The sequence below is a fragment of the Argiope bruennichi genome, chromosome X1 (assembly GCF_947563725.1).
Source record: "Argiope bruennichi chromosome X1, qqArgBrue1.1, whole genome shotgun sequence".
NCBI classification, from domain to species: domain Eukaryota; kingdom Metazoa; phylum Arthropoda; class Arachnida; order Araneae; family Araneidae; genus Argiope; species Argiope bruennichi.
In genome coordinates, this window is record NC_079162.1 from 14,333,088 (window position 1) to 14,357,506 (window position 24,419).

The 24,419-nt window shown below is 31.0% G+C and overlaps 1 protein-coding gene across 5 annotated transcripts in view; it reads right to left on the reverse strand.

The window, feature by feature from the left end:
• Nucleotides 1–24,419, reverse strand: part of LOC129958537 (teneurin-m-like) — a 416,933-nt gene that overhangs the window by 138,219 nt on the left and 254,295 nt on the right. For all 5 annotated transcript variants that reach the window (XM_056071080.1, XM_056071079.1, XM_056071076.1 and 2 more), the window contains 3 exons: nucleotides 20,121–20,232; nucleotides 18,110–18,214; nucleotides 5,288–5,482 (listed from right to left, as the gene is read on the reverse strand). In XM_056071080.1, coding sequence (XP_055927055.1) covers nucleotides 5,288–5,482; nucleotides 18,110–18,214; nucleotides 20,121–20,232 — 412 coding nt within the window. The remainder of the gene's footprint in view (nucleotides 1–5,287; nucleotides 5,483–18,109; nucleotides 18,215–20,120; nucleotides 20,233–24,419) is intronic.

Genomic DNA, 24,419 nt, shown 5'->3' on the forward strand with positions numbered 1-24,419 from the left:
ATCTCAAAAGCACTGGTTATGGTGATAATTTTTGTAATTAATAATAAACAATTTGGTGGAATTGAAAAATGCAATATATCGACATGTGCATAAAATTCCTCCTGATATGCTAAGAGGTATTGTTGAGAATGTAGTAATGCGATTTAACTTGCTTTCAGAAAGCGGTGGACGCCACAATGAACATGCTTTGTAACACATTTCAGAAACGATTAAACAGATTTTAAACCGATGTCTTCATGCCCTATTTTGTTTAAAAATATTGCATGCAGCGCCATTCTCCTCCCTGGTGGTAAGTGTTTGAACGTTTTTTAGAGGAAATGAAATTTCCAAGACCTCCTTTTAACTATTTCCAAGTTTGGTAGCATTTGGTCCATTAGTTTTCCTTTTTATGACCGTTTCAAAGTGAAACTTTAATTATCCTTAAAAACCAACAAATCAATATTAATTTAAAGAATCCGTTGAAAATTGAAAAATGTGTATATAATATTTTTTTTATTTATTATTAACATTCTAATTTTTGCATTCTTGAAGAAAATTTTAAAAATGTGCTTCTTATTTCATATAATTATGATATTTCATTACGTATAATTCAGATATGTAATATTTTTTCTGTGTTTTTTTATTTGCACAACTCCAAAAACAGATTTAGTTACACAAAATAAAAATTAGATGTGTCGAGTAAATACGTTTTACTTTTGGCATAGTTTTATTTATATAGTTACAAGAAACTTACTATTAAAAAAAGCAGACTAGAAGTTAATGAAACCATAAATAACAGATCTTTCTTTTTCGAAAAATTGTTAATCTTACTGCTAGTCCGGAAAAATCTAAACTTTGCATGAAACAGATATAATTTGTTTGTTGTTAATTAACACACTAAATTATATGTCATTGAGCCTAAAAACAACAAAAAAAAAATGCTTTTGATTTATTTAAAAAATTAAAAAAAATCAAATTTAAGACCATTCTGTGAGATATTTTTCATTTTCCACAGAACCTTTTAAGTATGTGACCATAATAATGCATTTTTTTCGACTTTAATTTCGATTTTTTTTTTTTTACTCTACCATATAATCATTTTAGAATTCAGTAGGAATTTTGTAAACACAACAAAAAGTTGTTCTGGATCTGCTTTCATGGCTTGATAAAAAATTATTTACCAGCTCCAGTAACACGGACATATTTGACACAGCGTAACCGAAAATGAAATAGGTTGATTTGATATGAGAAAGACGTTTGGAAGAGCTTCCTTCTTTTTATTATAATGTTTACGGACATTTTCCACAGGTCTCAATTTTTACCTTTTCTGAAATAAAACATGCATTTTTATTTGTTCTCTGTGGCCTTTATTTTTTTTAATGAATTCTATCTTGTGTGAGATATCTGATCGCGAGGTTAAATATCAGTCACATTTAAAGCCAGGGTTTCATAAATTTAATAAAAACACACTTTTTATCATACCAAAAAGAAAAGAATCATTTTCTACTTTTTAATTTTTAATTCATTACTATAAATATTATGAAATTTAAAAGTCAATTGTTAAAAATCTATTGTCAAATTGTATGGCCTTTATATGGAACCAAAAGCTATTTAAATAATTTGATTAACTGATAATTTCATTCTGAACATATTAAAATAATGCATTTTAATTAAAAGGAACAAAATTTGAAAACTTGATCATATGATAGAGTGAAAAAAACCGGTTTTAGTGACATTTCAAATTAACTGAAAATGCATTTCACAATGTTGCCTTATTTTTTAACCAAAAGCTCTTGGGAAGAAAATGTTTCGAGAATAAATAAGAAATGTTCGTTCATCTGATGCTTACTTAAATATTATATTAAAAATATTCAGTGCTGTAAGAAATGCTTTTTAAGCAATAAAACGTAAACATTATCCGTTTTAGCGGAACATTTCAAACATAAAAAATAATGTCCTCACTATTAACACATGTGAAGGAATTCATTTCGTCCCGTTTCAGTTTGATTTCAATTTACTCATTTAGTTCCAATATAATTTTCGAAATGATAATTTGGAAAGATTTTGTCCAGATATGTGTAAGTAGTCATTTATTAACATTAGGAACATTTATTTATTAACATTTACAAACATAAGATTCAGAAAAACAAATTAGAAGCTTTCCACGATTGGAAAGGTTCAAGCAAAAATTGCCTGGTTTCAAAAATATTCAAAACCCTTTATTTTAATTTACGTTTGAAGGACAAACATATACTTCCTTTCGGCCAATAATGAAGTAAATATTAGTCATGAATATCGATTCAAAATTGTTTCCCTGAAGGAAACAATTGTAACAAATATGCGCGTGAAGAGAATATTTTGTTGCTGAAAAACGCCAAAGAAAAGTTATATGTAGGAAAGAAATATATATATTTTTTATTATTTGATTAACATCAAAATTTAGATAAGTAGACTTACTTTTTTATTTTGAACACAATATAACATCATTTTTTTGGATATGATATTGTTTAAAAATAGAATGAAGAATTATAAAATTTTGAAAATTGTATATTCAAAAATTATTAGCTTATTTTAATCCCATCATCAGAATAATTAAATTTTTATCGAAATAATAAGAAAACATAAATGTTACTAACATACATCGCGCATTTTTTCCTTTTTAAAAATAACTTTGGATCAAAAAAATTTCGTGAGATTTTTATCTTCAAAAATTTTTAATATGAGAACTTTAAACAAATTATTTGCAATTTGAACTTAAAATTAATTCAATTTTTTTTTTTACAAAATTAACATAACCTTTATACCGATCTGTGTAGATTTTTTCTATTCCAACTGGAAAATAAAATACCATACCGTGTAGGATTCAATTTTCTTCAACGAAGAAATTAGCCAATCGATGAATGCATATCTGAAAAAGGCCGATTTAAAAAAAAAATGGATTTCTGAAGAGATTTCACTCAGTTCCTTATAAATGATTAACGATATCTCTCAAGATTTTTGACAAATGTAATCCAAAATTTTAAAAAAAGCAATTTTAGTGATGAAAGTAATCTCTATTTCCATATGTTGTCAGAAAAGGTTAAGATGGATGCTGGATAACGGCTAAATCAAAGCGAATACAAATTCATGGATTTTCTCTTCAAACAGCCAATGACCGAATATTTTCATCTGGACTATAAATATTGAAAGAGTTTGAATAAACCAATGTCAGCAGAAAAGAGTCAAACTGAGAAAGAAAGAATTCCTAATATTCGGCGAAAGAGGATCCCCAAATTTTCACACGCATACACATTTAAACATGTATAGATCAGACTCGATACTGTCAAAACAAACGTGAACCACCTAAAAAATATAACATCCAATAGTAGGTCGAGCTGAGAAGTTCGCCTTCATGACTTGCGGGTACATACTTGTTATATTTTTCTGCCTCTCCCCTTTTCCAAAGAATATCTATCTTCCTTCCATTTATTGCACTGTTCTATTTATTTTTCTTCCTTACCTGATGCTGAAAACGCACTACAGCTACAATATATAAAGAAAAAAAGAACGAAGCATTGTTTGTTTTATTTCTTAGGATTTGAAATGTATCGAATAAAAACTTGAAATAGACTTCTTATTTTCTTATGTTATTCGGGATTAACATTTCTGCTCCCTTTTCTGCTATACTTTGAAGAGGGTCATATCTAGTTAATAGTGGATCTTTACAGGAATGCGCATTCCAAAAGGCAGAGCTTTAGTTGGAAGTTTTTTGAAAGAATAGTGTAGAACAAAGGAGTTCTACACTATTTGAATTGAATGTTGTATACTATGACTTAGGGTAACAAGAAAAATAAAGCAAAATAATATTTTTTATTTCTGTTTGCATCTGACTGATTTTACTTCATTCATAATTCCTTTCGTAAAATTCTAAACGAAATTAAAATGAAATAAAACTAAACAGTCAAGCGGATAACACTGAATTTCAATTCTTACAAAATATTTTGCAGTACATCTTAAGCTAAAAAACCCTATCTAGTCAACCAGAATAAGATAGAAGTGAAATTTTTATAAATTTTTTACATGTCTACTATCGGAAATAGACAACACAAGTAGATTTATATAGAATATTCCCAGACAAATAATAAAACAGTCAGTTTATCTGAAAACACGACAACACAAGTAGATTTATATAGAACATTCCCAGACAAATAATAAAACAGTCAGTTTATCTGAAAACACAAAATTTCAGAACTTTATTATTACGATAATTATAAATTTATTACGATACATTCAAGTCCAGGAGTCCAGAAGCATTCAGAATTATTCAGTATGCCGGTAATATATTAAGGGTAATATTTATCTAAATTTCTTTGGTAATATTTACCAGAAATTCTAAAAATAAAACAAAATATTCACTATTCATCTAACAAAAAATTAAAATGCAAAGTCGGTATTTATTGAAATAAAATAATATAATGCAGAACCTATATATATGTATTTCCTGGCATTCTAACAAATGTTTTAGATTGTAAACTCTACAAAACATTCATTCAAAATGATAAATAAATAATTTTATAAAGAGACACTGAGAAATGATGCAGAAATAAATAATTTTATAAAGAGACACTGAGAAATGATGCAGAAATAATTAAATTATATCAGAGAAATATAATTCAACTATCTGGTCCACCTCGTCAATGAAGAATCAAATAACACTTGTGTTCTAGTATCTCCTCTCCTCAGCATATATTTTAACTAATCATAAAAAAATAATTCGTATTTTCTGAAATATTTTTGTTAATTATAAGCTATAAGTTTTGAAATGAGATGATTGAGAGAATATATTGCATTTTCAAACGAAGACTCTTTCTTTTAAAAAATTTTTTTGTAAATTTTCAGATGATATAAAAATTTATAGAATGCAAAACACTTATAGAAATTATTGATATTCTTTTAACTGACCTTTCGTATTAAATCATGTCATTTATATGATTTGTGAATTTCTAAAGTTTTGAAATTTCTGGATGTTTTAGAATATTTATTGTTATCACTGCAAAGCCATATTAATTCTACAACAGTTACGTTACAGTGGGGCTATAATAGGCTGCAAGAGACAAAGGAAGGAGCAGAATGCGGAGAAGAAAATATTGAATTATATTTTCAGCAAATTTTAATAGGAATGCATGCTTCTAATTTTAGGCAATGACTACAGATATCCGTATTTGAAACAATCTATAAAATGAAAGGAAATATTGTAAAACAACCGAGTGTAATCTATTTCTGTGTTTTTCTTTAATGTTTAGTTCGAAGAGATTTTCTGTTCACTTACCTTGCTCACAGAAATCTCCTTTGTAACCCACATTGCACACGCACATTCCATCAGCACATTTGCCTCTTCCATTGCAATCCGCTAATTCGCAGTCTGTTGTCTCTACATTGCACTCGGCTCCTTTCCACCCAGACTCACAGCGGCACGATCCATGAATGTAACGTCCATGACCACTACACAGCACAGGACAAACACCTGGAATAAAATTTCAATTACATACGACTTTCCTTATTCAAGAATAAACTTTGATTTTCAAGCCAAACTAACAAGGATTATTGAGAAAAGCACCAAAATTTGGCTTCACTTTTCTCGAAACCATATTCTTCCACTTTTAAATAATTCTTAAAATGATAGTAAGATTTGCGAAAACATTAAATCTCTTACAGGTTGAATGAAATCTTATACATGAATTATTGATATACTTATGAATTATACTTATTGAATAAGTATAATTCAATAAGTATATGAATTATACTTATTGAATAAAATCTTTTACAGGTTTTTAGGACGCTTTTGTGATGTTTGTACAGCTTCCTTTTGCTTTATAGTATAATGATGTAAAATGGGTTTCTAAAAAGTCTACATCAATGTAAAAATGTTCTATCCCACTGAAAACGAAATGTTCCTTTCAGATGCTCAAAAGAATCCAAAGGAGAAAGATAATTGAAATTTGTCTTCCATTAGTGGTTCATATTAAATTAGATGAAATGTTTCGTATTACATTCGTTTCTTTCTTATTTCTCCGTGGATCGTATCTTCATTAACATTGTAATTACACTTCTAGCCATTAAAATTGGGACACCAGAAAGGAATGATCTGATGAACGTGAAAATCGCATGAGGGGAAGAAGAGGTGGGATATGAAAATGATGTCAGCGCATTTAGACGACGCCAGAAGGAGAAATGACATCTGGAGCACTGCATAAAAGAGAAATTGTGTAGTGGATTTTTCATTCGGATAGCGCTTTGAAAGGCTGGAGTTTGCTCGAAATATCGTGTTATGCTTCGAATAAGAAAAAGAATTGCTTACCAATGATAGTCGGAATTCGATTACCAGTAAGTGTCGGAATTCGATCGTTACCTATCGACAGTGTAAAATATCGTTCCGTGATATCGCCCAACGCAATGGTCGAAATCCAACCACTGTCATGCGAATATTTAATCAATGGGTTGCTGAGGGTCGCACTGAATGGCATTCAGGATTTCAGCTCCCTCCCATGACTAACGCCCGAGAGGACAGACATCTTGTGAGGTCTACAAAACCGTACAACCACATCATGCAAACAGTCCGGAAATGGTCATGTTTGCAGAACGTCCAGTATCCGCTCGTACAGAGCGACGACGTTTGCAACAGGACGTGCGAGGAAGTTTGCGTTTTGGACATCAGCACGGTGACTATTACTTCAACTTTCCTTGAAATAAAGAGAGAAGGCGACTCTGGGGTGCGAAATGACAAAGTTGGATACAAGAGCGCCGCAATGTCGTCTTTCCAGACGAACCCCGATTCCGCGTGCAGTATTTTGATGGCTGTATATGTGTCTGGAGGCTCCGATGAGACCGCATGTCGCCTATTTGCATTCGATATCGACGTAGGGGTTCTGCGCCAGGTAATTTGAACGCAGATCGGTACATTTCTGACATCTTACATCCAGTGATTGTGTCCTATCTTTGAGGCATGCCAAATGCCATCTTCCAACAATATAATAAAAGATCACATGCTGCATGTCGTATTCTGACCTTCCTCGATACACAGGGTATTCGATTGTTGCCATGACCTGCATGGTTTCCAGATCTGCCACCCACTGAAAACATCTGGTCAAGGGTTGCTGAGAGACTGGCCTGATACCCCTCTCCAGCAAATATGGTTCACATATGTGGCCTAGACTTGAAGCATCATGGAATAAGTTATCCGTTTCTGTCATCCAAGCCCAAATCCACTCCATGCTTAACCGGGTTGGTTGGCAGGGGGGGAGGGCAGCTGTTTTTAAAAATTTCGCACCCCAGTAAACATTGAAACTGCTTAGAAATTTAATCATTTCGTCTTCATATCATACTATTTACGTACAATAAATATCTTTTTTTTTCTATTTGCTTTCCTTCAAGGTGTTGCACTTTTAATGAACAACAGCGTATTTCATAACCCGAAAAAGAAAATTTTAGGAAATTATTTCTTCAAATCTTCTCTTATTATACAGGGTGATTCAAAACTTATCTTTCAAATTTCATGGGTGGATAGGAAATACGTCAGCAAACCGATTTCATCTAGGAAAGTATGCCCGCAAACGTCATCTGCATGGATAAAAAGGACAAGTGAAGTGAACACAAAGAAACAGTACAGTTAAGGGGTAACGAATATGACTTATTCCAACAAGGTAAAGTACAAATTCACAATAGGTGCTCAAATTTGGGACCATTTACAGGAATACAGGATTCACAGCACCGTTGCACTGACCGCCGAACATTATCAAAAACACCTGGCATATCACGGTCAATACCTACTTTGGCCACTATTCGTGCAACAAGGTCCATTTCACAGCCTACGGAGGTTTCATACACATGGTCTTTCATGACCTCCCCCCACAAAAAGAAATTCATGGGAGATAAATCAGGTGACTTGGGTGGCCAAGAGATCAGTCCACCTTTGCCGATCCATCAAACTCCGAATGCTCGGTTCAGGTAATCACACGCAACAACTATTCTATCTACTGAAGCCTCGTCATGTTGATACAGCATATCTCAGCGGATATGCACAGGAAGAACGCCCAGAAAAGTTGTTAACACTGTCTCGAGAAAGATTAGGTATTTCTGACCGTCCACTCGGGGCAAGTAAGTCTTGTAGCAAGTAAGGTCTCAACAAAATCAGTCACCAATAATTCCAGCCCACGCATTTACGAGCGAAACGATTTTGCGCATAGTGACTGTTCGTACCATGAGCGTTTTCGTAAGCCCACACATGTGAATTGTGTGAATTGAACACACCTTCAAGACTGAATGAAGCTTTATCTGTAAAAAGGACAGAAACTGGAAAACTAGGTGCCACGACACCTTTCTGCATTCTTCTCATCACTTTCTGCATGAAAAATTGTGCAAATTCCGCACACTTCAGATAATCGTTAGGATGCAGTAACTGTACACTTTGTCGATGATAAGGATGTACACGTTCCTCGTGCGGTATCCGCCGCATTGCTGACAGAGATCCCAAGCTGTTGAGCAATATATCTTGTGCTGGTAGTCGGATGATCTTCGATAGATTGTAGGATTTGTTCTGCGACGTTGGCAGTACGTGTCATGCGTTTTCTCTCCGTAGAATGCATGCTGCTGCGCAGTGAATCATGTTCGCACAGTTGCGATTCGCACGTGAAAACATGCTGTGGTATCCTTCTGTCGGAGTATCGGTTTTCATTAACTTGCCAAGCCCGGCGACCGCTTTCTCCAGCTGTCCCATGTGCGAGTTGCATATCCGCTAGCTCTTGATGTGGAAAACGATTCTTCTCATCACTAGTAAGTCAGCTCGTACACTGATGTCAGCAGGAGTAGTCGGGCGACTTCTACTCTGGTAGGGTACACACAGCTCCGTCTACTGTTCAGCAACGGATTGCAAAACCCTCCGCGCTTTTGCGCATGCGTTAGGTTGAGTTTAATCCGTCAAAATAGGGGTGAAAGGAAAGATGAAAGGAGGACATGTTTACATTTACTAGTATCTAATAAGGGAAATCCAAGGTCAAAGGGAATACCGGAAATGCATTCATCGTTCCGCGTCTCACCTCTTATTGAGATGGAGTCGTCGAAATGTGGTCGTCTCAGAATCCGTTGACGAACAGTACTCACGCATGCGGACATATTTTCTTATATGAAATCGAATATTCCCTACCTCCCCACGAAATGTGAAGAATAAGTTTTGAATATATTTATTGATTCTGATCTTTTAGAATTTTTAACTGCTCATTGCTTAATCAAATACATTTTACTGGAGTCTGGTGGATCTTTCACTTTTGATTTTCAATCTATATTCGTTATTTAATTGACCTGTTTGATAGATTAGTTAGATGGTTGATAAGAGTGTTATTTTCAAATTATTTTATCTCGCAAGCTTTTGCTAGATTTTCTCTAAAGTTCAATGAAATTACATTTTACTCAGGTTTATCATTCTATTAAAGTTTGGTGTTTGATTATTTAAACACAGTCATTTTTATAATTCAAATTTCGGATGAATATAGATTGGACAGTCTATGTCAATACATTTCTTCCATAAAACTTTATTGGCTTAAAAATATGCTAAAGAATTAAATTTATTTAACATTTCAACTTTCGTCAGAATTTTTTTTTATTGAAATCAAGGTAAAATAATAAAGTATTGGAATTCTTTGATTTAGTTAGGACGCATAGATCAATTTATTTTTTCAAATGTCGATTTTTAAAAAAATATTTTCACGATTGGATTGTGCAAAGCAGATAGATTTTTAGATTTTTTGAGGGGTAAACATTATTTTCTTTATCTGCAAATATGTTAAATATATTATGAAATGAATTTTTATTTTTTCATAATATCCTTTAAAAAATCAAAATTATTTTTACAAATTTAATGGCATTAAGAGCTCTATTTCTGGAAGGTGATAAATAATTCATTTAAAATCTATAGGATTAAAAAAAGAATCTTTAAGTATATTAAACCATCTTGATTACAGAATAAATTTAGTAAAAATAGTTTTAAAAAATTTATTAGCTAATTATATAATAACAGAATATATTTTTATTTAATATTATATATATTATTTTCAACTTTTTGATCTTTAACTTGTAATTCTTTACTTTGATGTTAATCCGAATTTATTATCACGTGGTACCATTCAATACAGAAATCTTACTCGATTGACTGATAATTATATTCTGAAAATATTGAAAAAATATAGTTTCATATTGAACACTACAAATCCAAGCATATCATGAAGGTAGCAAGAATATTTAACTATAAATTTTCGTTCGCAGTAAATTTGGAGGCATTCTTCTTTTTATTTAAGCGATACCTTGAAGGAAATTCATTAATGAAACCGTCATTTATCCTCTGAACTTTGCTTGTGTCAATTCTGTAATTAGATTAAAAAAGAAAAATATCATTTAATATTGAGAAGGAAAATTTATCAATTAATAAGAAAAAGGGATTTCTTTTAATGTTTCATTTTAGTTATATATCTTTAAAATAAAGATATTTTTTCTTAATTATTCCCCGTCAACAAAATTCTTCCATACACGGTTTTATTTTGCTGTCTGATTTTCAAGTTAACCAATTTAATGTTTATGTCGCTTTGTTAACAGACGTAAATGGACAGATTATCTAACAAATTTCTAACTGTCAATTTTTAATTAAAATTTATTTGACTGTTTGGAATGAGTAAAAATTAAAATTTGATGCAAGCAGTAACAAGTTTTGGGGAAAATAATTGAAACTCGTATTCCTGTTGTGTTATACAAGAAATTATTGATTTTTTTTTATTACGGATTATAGTTTTGATTAAAAACTTTCAATTTTGGATCAAGCGGACTGTTCTTATGGAAATATTTTAACTTTATCTAGAAGACAATTTAATCTACTCGTCAGCTCTTTAGGCAATTACAAATATAGTACAAATTAAAAGAAATATGAAAATATAGGTTCTAAAACTGTTATATCTTATTATATTTGACTAAAAAGAAAAATCCCCCCCCCCAAGAAAATATAATTTCCTACAAATGCAAGCAAATATTTAATACGAAAGTATGCCTCTTAAGTGAAGAGGTATATTTTAATACATACACCATCTGAATGAATCATTTATAAAATCGCTATTTTCTACCGAATGTGTAAAAGCTGATGCATAATGAATTGTCAAAATCAATTTCTTTTCTTTTCCGAAAAAAGGCGGAGAGCCAAAGCAAAATTATCAAAATTTGGTAACTCCACATTCAGCTTCAAATGATTTGTTACAAAATGTTCATTGAATCACCAATTCCGTACCAAAAAACTAGGCAAAATAAATTTCTTACCTTCGTAAACCAGTCAATTCATTATTCATGCATTTTAATGAACTTTTCCTGCGCACTATTTTTCCGGAGGAAGACAATTACGGCAGGAGTTTCCAAATTAGATTAGCTGCCGTATCGCATCGCCAAGCAATGTAGCCGAGCGGATCCTTTTCGAGCGCCCTCTTAACAGACGAGGAACGGTAACTTAATTTAGCCCTCAATGTGAATGGGACTGGATGCTCGTGTTCGAAAAGTTAATTTAAATGTGTAACTAATCAATATTTGAGACAAGACTGGTCTTCGGAAATAATAATTATTGATTACACTTCCGTCAAAGGAAAGCTAATTACACACTTTTCTTCTATCACTATGTAAAATGTTTTCTATATTAGAAACTGGTATAGCCCCGAAGAGAATAAAAAAAAGATCTCTAAATTAAATGATTCACATACCAGAGAGGATTTCGACTTCATCAGATGGTCCCTGCCCAATAAATGGTCTTCAAAAAGAAATATAGGAGTATTATAGAGATTCAATCTGTTTGAAAGTTAAGCTTCACAGAGCTGGTTGACTTCAAAAATTTCAGAAAGAGTCAACACTGTTATAAAAATCTTGTTTTTATTTTTTCAACAAATCATTTTATGAATAAAAAAGTAGGGACATTAATATTAAATTTACGCAACTTTTATTTATATTGACCTGTTTCATGTTTATGAAAATTAAATTTTAAAAATCAAATTTTCTCTCTAGTTCTGATGTTCTAAAGCTTTGAGGGTTTTCTCACGTGTTTATTGACGACAATACACTGTTTTAATATCTTTAGAGCTCAATTATCTGTTAATTGTTTAATTTAATTGATTTTTTTCTATGCAAATGGATTCACCTTTTCGCACATTTAAGGGAAACTTATTAAAAAATTCCATAATATTTATTATATTGAATAGAAAATCATCAAAAAAGAATCCTATTTTTAATGATTTAAAAGATTGGTTTTATTACAAATTTATTTCTAAAGCATCTTTTGACAGTCCAAAAGCCAAATATTTTATCTAGGAAGATCGCCCATGTAGCCTGGTGCGCAGTACGCTCAATAGCATTAAAATTGTTATTCCTCTGAGTAAACTAACCCAAATTTTAGCAGAGAAATTTTATGTTGAGGAGGCATAAAGTTGAAAGCAGTTTCCTTAAAATAAATTTTATTGATTATAAAGCATAAAGTCAATGTGCTCATTACTGGAACAATCAAAATAATACGTTAAATGTTAAAATCAAAGTTCAAATTAACATTCCCAGACCTTGGTCAACAGATTCGAACCATTCATCCTTTCTAACATTTAAACGAACCGACAGAAACCATCTTAAAATGGTGATGCAACAAACTAGTTGCACGCAGCTAACTTCGCTTCCGCCTCGACCGAACAATTTAAACCACTTCTCATATTCCGTCTAAAAAAAAAAATACTTACACGAGGTGAGTTTAAATAGTAGCCAAATTGGCATTGCAGTTGCTGCCAAACACAAATCACGAAACTTGCAAAAAGGCCGGGTTCGAATCGATTTGTTTACTTGAGATTATGGCGCGGAATTGGAAAAACACAAGGACACCATAAAAATTCGGATCCGAAATAAATTTCTGTATGGATTTTTTCCAAATGTCCAACAAAAATTAAAGGCAATGTTATTAAAGTAATTCCCCAGAGAAAGCAAATCCTAAAACACGAATACGAGGTTGAAAATTACAAACTGAATTCATCTGGTATACCTTTTCTCGACATGAAAAAGACAATGTTATAAGATTATTCCATGTAAAAAATGAAGTTAGCTAATACAATAAAGTTTTACCACATTTTTACTGACTTAGTGTCTGAATGGCTAGTTCAGTTGCCAGTAAGACTGCTGCGTTAGTAACTACAGATATAACATATATTATTTATCATCTGAAATAAAATAATGCTGTCTAAAATTATTAACGATCCTAAGTTACATTGTTCAAATGATATCAAATTTTTTTGTGCAAAAAGTTTGTGAATGGATCTAAAAGTCAGCACATTTTCAAGATGACAAAGTGAAATAATGATAAATTTCCTGTTGGCAGACTTTCTCTTGTTAGATTAAATTTTAAGAAAAATCTACAGAACATGTCAAATTTTATTCTCGTAGCGTGTTTGAAATATCGTATTACATACAGACATAATGCCAAGAATATTGTTATGTATCTGTAATATTCTTCCTGCACATTTAGTTTCATGTTAGGAGAGTTTTACGGATATTTTAGTGACGAATTTGATAACTTTGGTTAAAAAAATAAAAGATCCCGAAACTAGATTAAAAGTGAAGATGCATTATCCTTCTAGATAATGCATCTTCTGGACTGGAAATACCCGAAAGACAGAATTCAAGGAGTTGTCGAATGGAGAGTAGTAGACGAATGAATTCTCTGTTTGTAGTGTTGATGTCCAGTGAATCTTCTTTGAGCGATAGTGCTGTTGTGGTTGTTTAATATAGATTGTTGTCGATTATTGCATTTTTTTTGTGTACGCTTTTGTGTTTTGTTAGTTGTGTTTCTTATTTTTATGTTCAATAAAACACCGTTATTCGTCATTAAACCAGTTGGGGTTTCACCGTACACCCTTCTGAAGGATTTTCCGTAAGAATGCTATCAAAAGAGGATACTGCACTGATGTGTTGACGAAGTCTCAAGCCAAGATAGTTGAGAACGGTTAGCTCATAGCCTTGATTAAATTTATTTGTGAAGATTAGCTGTCTTGGAACAAAAGCATCATCGAAAAGGAATGTAATGATCTGGATGACAGACCAAAGTGCAATAAAAAGGGGGAATGTATAGAGTGAATGCAAGAGATTATAGGTAAAAAAACTTGCTGTTGTCTTGTGAAGCGAAATTTAATTTTTATAAATCCTTGAGTGGTTGACTTTAGTCCCAGCCTTGTTCTGTAGTAAAATAAAGCTCAAGAATAAGAACAAAAAGGTTCCTCACTTAGCGGAGAAAAAAACTAGACTCGACTTGGAAGGATCTAGCTGTGGTCTCTTGAATTCGATGCTGATGGACACCGGTGAGCTCTTTTAAGAGTAGAACTGGCTCAGAAGTGGAAGGAAAACTTTATTTGCACGAGTCCTAACATTTTCTTGAAGGCTGCTGGCAGAAAATCAAAGAAATACGGGAAAATGAAAATGGATTTGAACGACAACAATAAAACCTGAAAACAATTGCATGGTTGAGAGATTCAATCGAAAAATTTTAATTCAACTTTTGTTATCTCTTTAAAAAAAATCAGATAAATTGGGATGCACATTGTCCACTTTTTCTCCTGGATTGTTGGAGCGCAGCTCATGAGTTGACTGGATGGAATCTGTGGGAAAGGCGTTTTGGTCGAATATTATGATTGCACTGTGATTTCCTCTTTGGACAGCCGAGTGAGTGCCTCCTTTCTGAATGAATGAATGTATGAAGAATTTAGAGGCATGGTTGGAAAGCAAACACGCATTTTCAAAAAAGCGAATTAACCTGTCAAGGGAACAAATGAAGACACCTTACGATTTAAGAGCAACAAACCATTATTTTAATGGGTGTAATTAAGTCAAATATGTAATCCGAAGCTACGGAGATGTCTGAGCACGAAGCTGCAGAATAATTGGGAAGGAATTTGTATTATGGCAAGACACCGATCGATTTTGCCTGTAGAGTTTAGAGGTCAAACAACGCCAAGTCGAAAGTTATTCTCATCAATCGGCTAGCTCCATATCGAGTTATTGATCATAGCTCTGGAAAATGAGACTATTGGAGTCTTTCAAGAACGCAATAGACGAATCTGTTATATCGCTTGCCAGCAGTGTTAATTTCATGGTAGGGATAAGTGGTTTGCAAATGTTTTAACAGATGATGAATGGATGTCAAATAGATCAGACTTGGCGGTGAATTTTGAGACTTTGCTAACAAACTATTGAAATTTTGGATAAGTTAAGAGCAAAGATACGATATTCTTTTTGAATCGTCTTTGCTTTGTCAGGAAGACTAAAAAAATCCCCGCAAGATAAAGCTATGTTTAAAGCGTTTAGTGCCAGTCTATCTAAACGCTTTGTGATGTCGTAGTTTTTTAATACCGATTGCTGTTGATTTCTGTATGTGCTGTTTTGTGTATGCTTCGTCCGTGTTTTGTTATCTGAGGTTTCAAGCAGAATAAACCATTGGTATTCATCATTGAATCTATTGTATTTTTCATCGCACACTCAGAAGAAGGATTTCCTGAAACAATAAATTTTTCGGACCCAAGGAGATCTAATATTTGAAGATGCATCAAAATATCCTGATCGAATTTTTTGGTGATTACAAAACTTACTCTTTGTCTAAGAGAAAAAAAAAATTACTTCGTTGGAAATATAAAATCTCTTTTAACTCTGGGATATAATGCGATTTTTAAAAAGAGTTTCTATGCAAGCATTTTGATACATTTCTGTTATTTAATAATTTATATTATACATTTACTTTTTCGAAATGACACATGGTCGTTCACATTTTTAACTTATTGATTAAAGCTTTTGCACATTTTCAAGATTTTATGTATTGAAAATTTTTGATTTCTTTTTCTTCTAATTTATTTTAAAGTTCTTTTAAAAATAGTTTTATATACATATACCTATTTTTAAACCCTGCACTATTATCCTTTGTCAATTTTATGTCTGAGAACTTCAAAACTTTTTTCGTATGCATACATTTTGAAGTAATACTATTTTTTTTCTTTTTGTCAAGAAACTGTCTTTATTGCTTTGAATTGATGATGTTTGTAACCTATTTACTTGAAAAATAAATGTTGTGCGCTTAAGCAAATAAGGACTCTTTTTGCTCTTACTTACAATATTTTTTGTTTCATTATTTGGAATTGATTTTCTATTATACACGTCACGTTATTCTAGGAAATATACTGAAGCAGCCGTGAAATTTCGAAATATGTATGTATATCTGGATTTCCTTCTCCCCTTCCGCTCTGTGGCTGTAATATTCCAATTGGTTGTTCAATGAGAAGAGTAATCTCTTCTCCAACCTCTAAATTACAAAATAAGGGGATCATTTGAAATGCCAGTAATGAGTAATGAGTCAGTAACTCATTTTGCTGTTAAAATTTATATGATGTAAAAAAAATTCAACCTTATAAAGTTTATTTCATATAACTTTAAACACTTCTCATTTTTCATTCATAAAAGTTAAAAAATAAAAACAGCTTCATACTTTCTCACATTCAATCCAAACTTATCATGATGACTTTACTCTAGGAATGGGGATGTGACGTGCCTAATTGCAGTAGTATTTTGAATACAAACCTTTTTTCTGTTACCTAAAACTGTCACATCAACAGAGATAAAAATCAAATAATGGATTTGGAATATTTGACTAAACATTAGGAAAATTTAATAGGCTTTTAAAGACTTTCTTTTTCTTTTTATTTTTTTGGCTCTTAAAGTAGTATAAGTGTCAATGTGGATTATAAAATCTTCATAAAGTCAAAACACACTTCTACACAAATTATATTTTTTTCATGTACATTGGCGTTCTTTGAGTTCAAGCTGCTCCTTATTCCATGATAATTAACTTGAATGTTATTTGAATTTTGTAATTATGGGCGCTCTATTTTTAGTAGCAATTGGTATTAAAACATATTAAATGTTAAACCAATGTAGTTTTTAAGCATCTGAGACCAAAGAACTTTTTAGGTTGTCATCTATTCAAGTTTAATCTTTTAAATTTGCCAATATTAATTTCAAATTTCTTCTAAAGCCAAATACATTGCACATAATTCTAGAGTGGAATTTCCAGTTAGTCAGCACAAAAATTTGCCAAAAACTATGGATGTCCTTTATCTGAAAGCTTTATCTAGTTAATTAGTTAGAGTAATTAATTCAGGAGTATTATCAAATTATTGACGTTAATAATAATGAAGTTACAATAAAATGGCATTACTCAGTAAGTACTTTTTAATTATGATATCAAGCAAAGAAAGAAATTTAATTAAAATACAATCCCTCTAGCTTTACGTAGATGCAGGTGTCTATTTAAAAGCTTCGCCATAACGGTGCGAGATGAATTTCTGAAAAATGAAGAATCTGCACCTGTACATATGAGGCAAATAATTTTTCTCATCACTATTGCTTTTTTTTTATTTTTCTCGCATAAGATGAGAGAAAATTCTGATGATTACGAAAAAAAAAAGTATTTCCGTCATACTGTGAATTCAGAAACACAAGATGTTTTTGGGACATGTAGACATAATTTAGGTCTTATAAATGATTCACAGAATCGTTAATCTGTATGAAAATTTAGATGTCAAAGGTTGTACTATATGTATAATTAGGGTATGTAAGACTCTAGATAAGTGAAATTCGGTGAGTAGTCAAAAAATAAAAAAAGAAGAAGTCCAGATGCCAATTTGATTATCTTCATCGTTCTACGACACACTTGCTGAGCATGAACGCTGGAGAAGATTACACGAACTTTTAAATTATGAGACCTTTAAAAGAACTTTATTTAAATTTGATTTATATTTAAAATCTAATATATAAAATAAATAAGTAAGGCGCTTTAAAATTATTTTTGAAATTCACTTCAATCTATATCTTAATTTTTATTTCAATTTAATTTTATTTAAGCTGAAATGAATAAAAAGTTTAAAAATTATTTTGCAGAAACAATAAAGTGGCATGCATTAGTAAAAAACCATTGCTTATGACAAGATACGAATGTTAGACCAAAGAAATTTTTAGACTTACAATTGCGAAAATGATATTGAGTAAGGATTCCCAAAGATTTACTTACTGTCAGCACAATCCGGTCCGATGTAACCAGGAAAGCAGTGGCATTTTCCCAAATGGCAATTCCCATGATCATGACAAGCATTAGGACAAGTGAGTGGAATTTCTCCTGAAAATAAACAGCTCATCTGTAAGAAGGTTTATTTTTCTATTCCCTTCAAAAGAAATTCACACAGAGTCAAAGGATTGATTCAAAAAATTATTTAGGAAGATAATTCTTTTTTCCTTTGATTTGCCAAATTTCGCAAGAAATGGATTGAATAATAAACAGATTTTTTTTTTAAATTTATGAGTTGAAAGGAAAAAATATCCTATTTCGTGCTGTAAATTTTATTGCTTATTAAAGGCTTTTATCAAATAATTTTTTATATTGCGATATGTTTAATCAACTCGAAGCTATAGTATTTAATTCATTCAAATTTAGTTGCATTAAAGAAAATCCCTTTACAATTATAAATTGATTTTTTTGCAAAAAATATTTGGGACGTGATTATCTTTTCCGCTTCAAAAATCCAGTAAAGATTTTCAATGTTCTGAAATTTCTCAGAGAATGATTTTGAAAATGTTTATTTTCAGTTATATGCAAATTCAATGAAAAATAATTTAATTGTTATAACGAAAAGAAAAAAAAAATATGTTAATCATTCCTCTTTTTAAAAAAAATCATAAATTGCTATTTTACACATTATTGAATCATGAAATCAATTTTTTCACACTTATGGAATTAAAACCTGAATAATGCAATCGATTCAATGATAACTGAATTCTGAAAATAATAAAACAGTCTGTTGTTATCAAGAGCATAAATGCGTAGGAAATTTAAAAATTTTAGCCCGTCAAGAAGCGAGTCGATTCTAAAATTCTATCTGTACTTCAAAAAATGACGCATACCAAGTAACAAAATTATTTAATTCTATCGAGAAAGAGGCAATATGATTATCTATTGATTTTGCAGTAGTATTTGGCATGATAAACATCCTTGTTTGTTATGAAGAGATGGTCGTTGGAAGTAGATCTCGGGCATTTAAGATGATTCCTGTTTGTGCTGATTTCTTATTATAAGCCTTAAAGAATAAGAATCGGTTATTTGAAAAATCGGACCCATTAATTACCAGCAAAAAAGAAGGCTTCTTGGATGCGTTTGCTCAATAGAAGTAATTTGCATTAAATTTCTCTAAATGGAGTTTTAGAAAGTTATTCACATTTTAATATACTTCATGTGTATTCATCTATCAAATTTGATGTATTTAAGTTATTGCGTTCTGCGTATTTGCGTAATTACGTTTACATGCTAGTGAAAGTACGGACCAAAAGACGGTCACCTCTTGCCGGACTTCGTTTTCCTAATTTTTTTAAGTATTTACGCTTTAGATGTTAAATATGTGTTCCAGGTTTTATCCCTAAAGCTCTTTTCGTTTTATAGTAATCGTGTAAATTCATATTCGTATAGACGAACAGGCAGATTATCTCTGGACGAATTTCTTCCAAAACTTGATAAAAATCCATACATTTTATGTAAAGACATATTCCATTAATCTAGCTCCAAACTTTTTTGACTTATCGTGTTCACTTAATGCCAAAAATGTGTCTTTTGGATTCAGAGATATCTGAAACTTGGAGAATCGTCAAACTCTCGGATTCGATTACATTACTTTCTCTTCACATATGAGAAAGTAACAAGATAGATATGCGAACATACAGCCGACAGGGCAATTGCAATTATCAAATAAGGATTTACATGACATACATTGGCATAGCACTGCCGTACAGGAGTTTAGTTCCAGCCCTGATTATCAGAATTATTATGAAAAAAGACAATACTCAAAATCAGCTGGATTGTATTAGATAAAAACGAATTATTTTATATGTATTAATAAATGCAATTTTATTATTTGTCTTCATTCAGGAAATGAAAAAAAAATCCCTCTCCCTAGAATATCTTGAAATTTATTGCCAATTTATTGCAAGTATTATAACGTATTCACCCAGAAGCACAGCCTGAAGTTGTTACTTACTTGTGATGTTTGGAGTGAATACCACAAAGACAGATTTGTTATCGTCATTAATAATTGTCAAGTACCAAGTTCCAGCTTCCAGGTAATGAAGAAAGTTGATTTCTTCTAGTTGCTGCAAAGAAAAGGGATTGAAAATAATGCATTAACACTTTTTACTTTATTACTTCACACTTTTTTTATTTCTGTAAAGAAGATTGTCGTTAAAACGCTTAGTACAAAATAATTATTATTTCATTAAATCTTTTTATTTCATAGTTAATTTTTATTTCATGGAATTAATTTAGTTCATAGAATATTTTTTACTTCAGAGAATAAATTCTTATTATTTCATACAACTTCAATTATAAAATTGAATAATAATAATAATAATAATTGAATTCTTTTTATAATTATAACGATTATTTTATAACCAAGCTTTATAAAATAATCAATTTGATACTTTAATGGTAAGATATGCATTAAATAATTATAATGGCTATTTGCAGAAGCAACATTTTAAAATTGAATTCCTTAACTTATTTTTTTTATTTATCTAGGGAAAAAATAAACATATATTTTTAGATAAGTACACAAGTGCTGGTAAATCAGGCACACTAATTTAATATTTGGTAAATTTGCACGGGAGAGGAGGACCAGTAGAAGATTTAGGCACCAAAGAATGCGCATTGTGAAACTCTGTTATAATAAATTAATTTAATTAATTTCATATTTCAACACATCTTTAATTTAATCAACATATGAAAGATTTATTTTATACAACCTTTCATTTTAGTAACTTTGTGAAAAACCTGTTACCCGGAATATTAGCTATGAAATTTGAGATAGATCCAAATGTCCACTTTATTTTGAAAGCCATTTTCTGCTTTCAAAATAAAGCAATTTAATAATGACTAAAAAGTAAATGACTACGCCGGATTTAACACAAAAATTTAACAGGCAAGAAAAATTGCAAAATACCTCCAAGTTTGATATGTCAAAGCAAGCTCACTGGCTTATAATAGCCAGTGAATAAAAGGCATCTAAAAACTCACTACACTGATTTTTAAATTTTGAACCAAAGCATTCATTTAAATATAGTTTATTAGTGCATGTAAAATTATAATAAGGCATTTTGTAAGATTACATAAACATGCGTCTCAGTTTTAAAAACTTTCATATTTAGAATAATATCTGCGAAGAAATCCTAAGCTAAGTGCAGAATGGAAGTTACATAAATTTTTATATGATTGCAATAAATATTTTGCTTCATTGTGTTTTTTTATACTTAAAAGTAAAATACATATTTTTATATGAATTCAGAAAACAAGTTTAAAAATATCAAATGAAGTACAAAGTATTTGTACATGTTTATTATAATAATTTAATAGTGAATTACATTATTGTATATTTGTATTAAATGTGTATAAAGAATATTATAGAAAAAATAATTTTTCAATGTTAATATTAAAATTTATCATATATACAATCGAGCGGGGGAGGGACAGACTAATTTCAAAATGCACCGATATACAAAATTATAAACCGTTAAGAGCCATGTTATTTCTCTATTCCCTATTCATTATTTTATCTACTGGGTAATTTTCCTAAAGCATAGACCCTCAAATTTCTTCTAATGGGGCACCAAATTTCTCTAGCCCAGAGGGCTCACACTTATTAAGGCCAGGGCAACTGCATTTTCCTAGGTCGCATGTTCGGGAGATTTCATGATTGCTTAGTTCAATTTCATTCTTATACAGGCAAATATATCTGGGAGTTATCATAATCAACATTGCTGAGGTGGACAATGTTATGGGGTGGGGGGGGGACGGTCCTTACTCCAGCACCCATCCAGGAATATCGGTTATGTCTCATGTCAATACATTTTCCACGAGAAAGTTGCTGAAATTTCAAATTTTGTGTTTTTTATTCACACTCGTGTTATTTTAGGCTCATTTTGATCATGTACCTGGTCATTGCAATTTGTTCATTGCTGTAAAAAGTAGAAAGTTAATGTAAAAATGTAATCAAGATTGGAGAAAAATTTTGTATTTGTCCACTTCACTATTGGGGAACAGTCTTTTAAATATTTATACCGGGTGTCTCAAAAACCTTGACCGCGGCTTTTATTCCTTAAATATTGATCACAGACATATACTGCAAATTACAAAGTAGCAGAATGTTATGAATTCGATTGAAATTTTCAGGGGATTAAACTTTAAAAAATACAAAATTTAAATTTTTATACTAACCTAGTACAAAAAAATTACCAGTGAGTAAAATGTGCCCCATCCTCTAGTAAGGTCATGTACAAAATTTCAGAATTTTATCATGAAAACTCGCAAAGACATGTTAAAACAAAGTTGGTGAAGGGTCAATCACAAATTAAAATGCAAATGTTTACAGCTTCAGTGCAGATGACGCGACGCAGGAATGCATCATAAGGAAATAAAATATGCTTTATATCTTTATTTTTAAATGCAAATTTTAAAATCTATGCTTCGTAAAAAATACTTTAATATTTTTTATCATGAATTACAGAATATAACTTAAAAATAGCAAAGTCAATGAACTTGTAAAAAAACTTATGTAATATTTCCTTTAAGTTATTATTTCTACAAATTTTTAATACTTTTGAACCAATAAAAAGCAAAATTACTATTTATTTATCCAATCATTACTTTCTTTGTTAATTTGTGTACGACCCCTACAACACGAACTTCACGACTTGATTTTTTTCTCTTTGCGAACTCATATCCAGGCATCGAAAAGTGGTTTAAGTCAGCATTTATGTAGTTTCATATCTATGAGACTTTTTGTGATAAATTACTGAAATTTTGTACATGACCTTATTAGAGGATGGGGCAAATTTTACACATTGGAAATTTTTTTGTAGGAATCGGTATAAAAATTTAAATTTTGTATTTTTTGAAGTTTAATTCCCTGAAAATTTTAATCGATTTCATAACATTTTACACCTTTTTTTACGCAACTTTGTAATTTACAGTATGTCTATGATCAATATTTCAGGAATAAAAGCCGTGGTTAAGGTTTTTGAGGCACCCTGTATATATAAATAGGAAACAGAGTGTCTGGGAACATATATGATTCATTCATAAACATTTTATTAGGTTGTTTGCATCAGTCCGATTAAACTGTATTAGTCGCAAACCTACGAATTTTAATTCGAAAGGAAATATGTTCGCATTCTGCTCCAGCATGTCAATAACTCAGGAAATTATGCTATATATAAATAGAAATATGCTTTCGTATTCTTTTGGGGAATACATTCATCCGGTATCGAATTCGTTAGACATTTTGTCAATATCACATCTGCATTTGTAATTAACTACTCTAAATTTAAATTATAAACCTATTTCTGCTTATTTAACCCTTAACTGGGGACGTGCGGTCTGTGAGACCGCTAGCGATGGATTTTCGGTCACCCCTATTCTATTTTTAGCTCACTTGAATTGACTTGAACCCTGTAGCTTCATGTTTTGTGACCTTCAATACATGTGCACTTTTTCAACCGATATCAGCGGAATCTTTTAAACATAATTGAGTTATTTCTTTGAGCGTGGTCCCTAATACTGCACCTCCCTGTTAGTGTCCCAGTGATAAACAAGGCTTAGCTGATGGCGCTAAAACTTGGGTCCCGAAATATCATCCAATTTACTGATCCTATTATGAAGCAGTGCTCCAGACATTTTAAAATGAAGGAGAAAGTGATTTTAGTGATAAGGATAATTATACAGAAGAGTTTTTCAATGAAAGATCGCATTCAGCTGATTCGGATATGTATGCTCAAACATAATTAATTTTTCTAGTGATAATGTATTTTGAAAAATTTATAAAATATATTAATATACTAAGAGATATATGTACATAATTTATAGGTTGGTTTTTATACTAGTTCTAACATGTATGTTTAAAATGCCCTAGAAAACCGTGCTATAAAAGTCATACAAGTCGATAAAAAAAAGGGCCAATTTTACCCATTGTCATTTTTTTTTTGAATTTTTCATATAATTCTTAAATTTTACATTATATTGTCTTCTATATACCTTCATATACTGTAAAAATAAATATGATTTAGAAAGTAAAAAGTAATACGTTTTTTCAAGAATATTATTTATTGCAACATGTCATTTGAGAAGAAAATGTATGTTCCAACGTATTTACTTTTTTCAATGATAATATATTTAAAAAAATTTCTAAAACATATCTATATACCAAGAAAAATATCTTCAAAATATATTGGCAGTTTTTCATACTAATACATTCATTAGAAAATTTAATTTGAGTGTAAATGAAATGCGA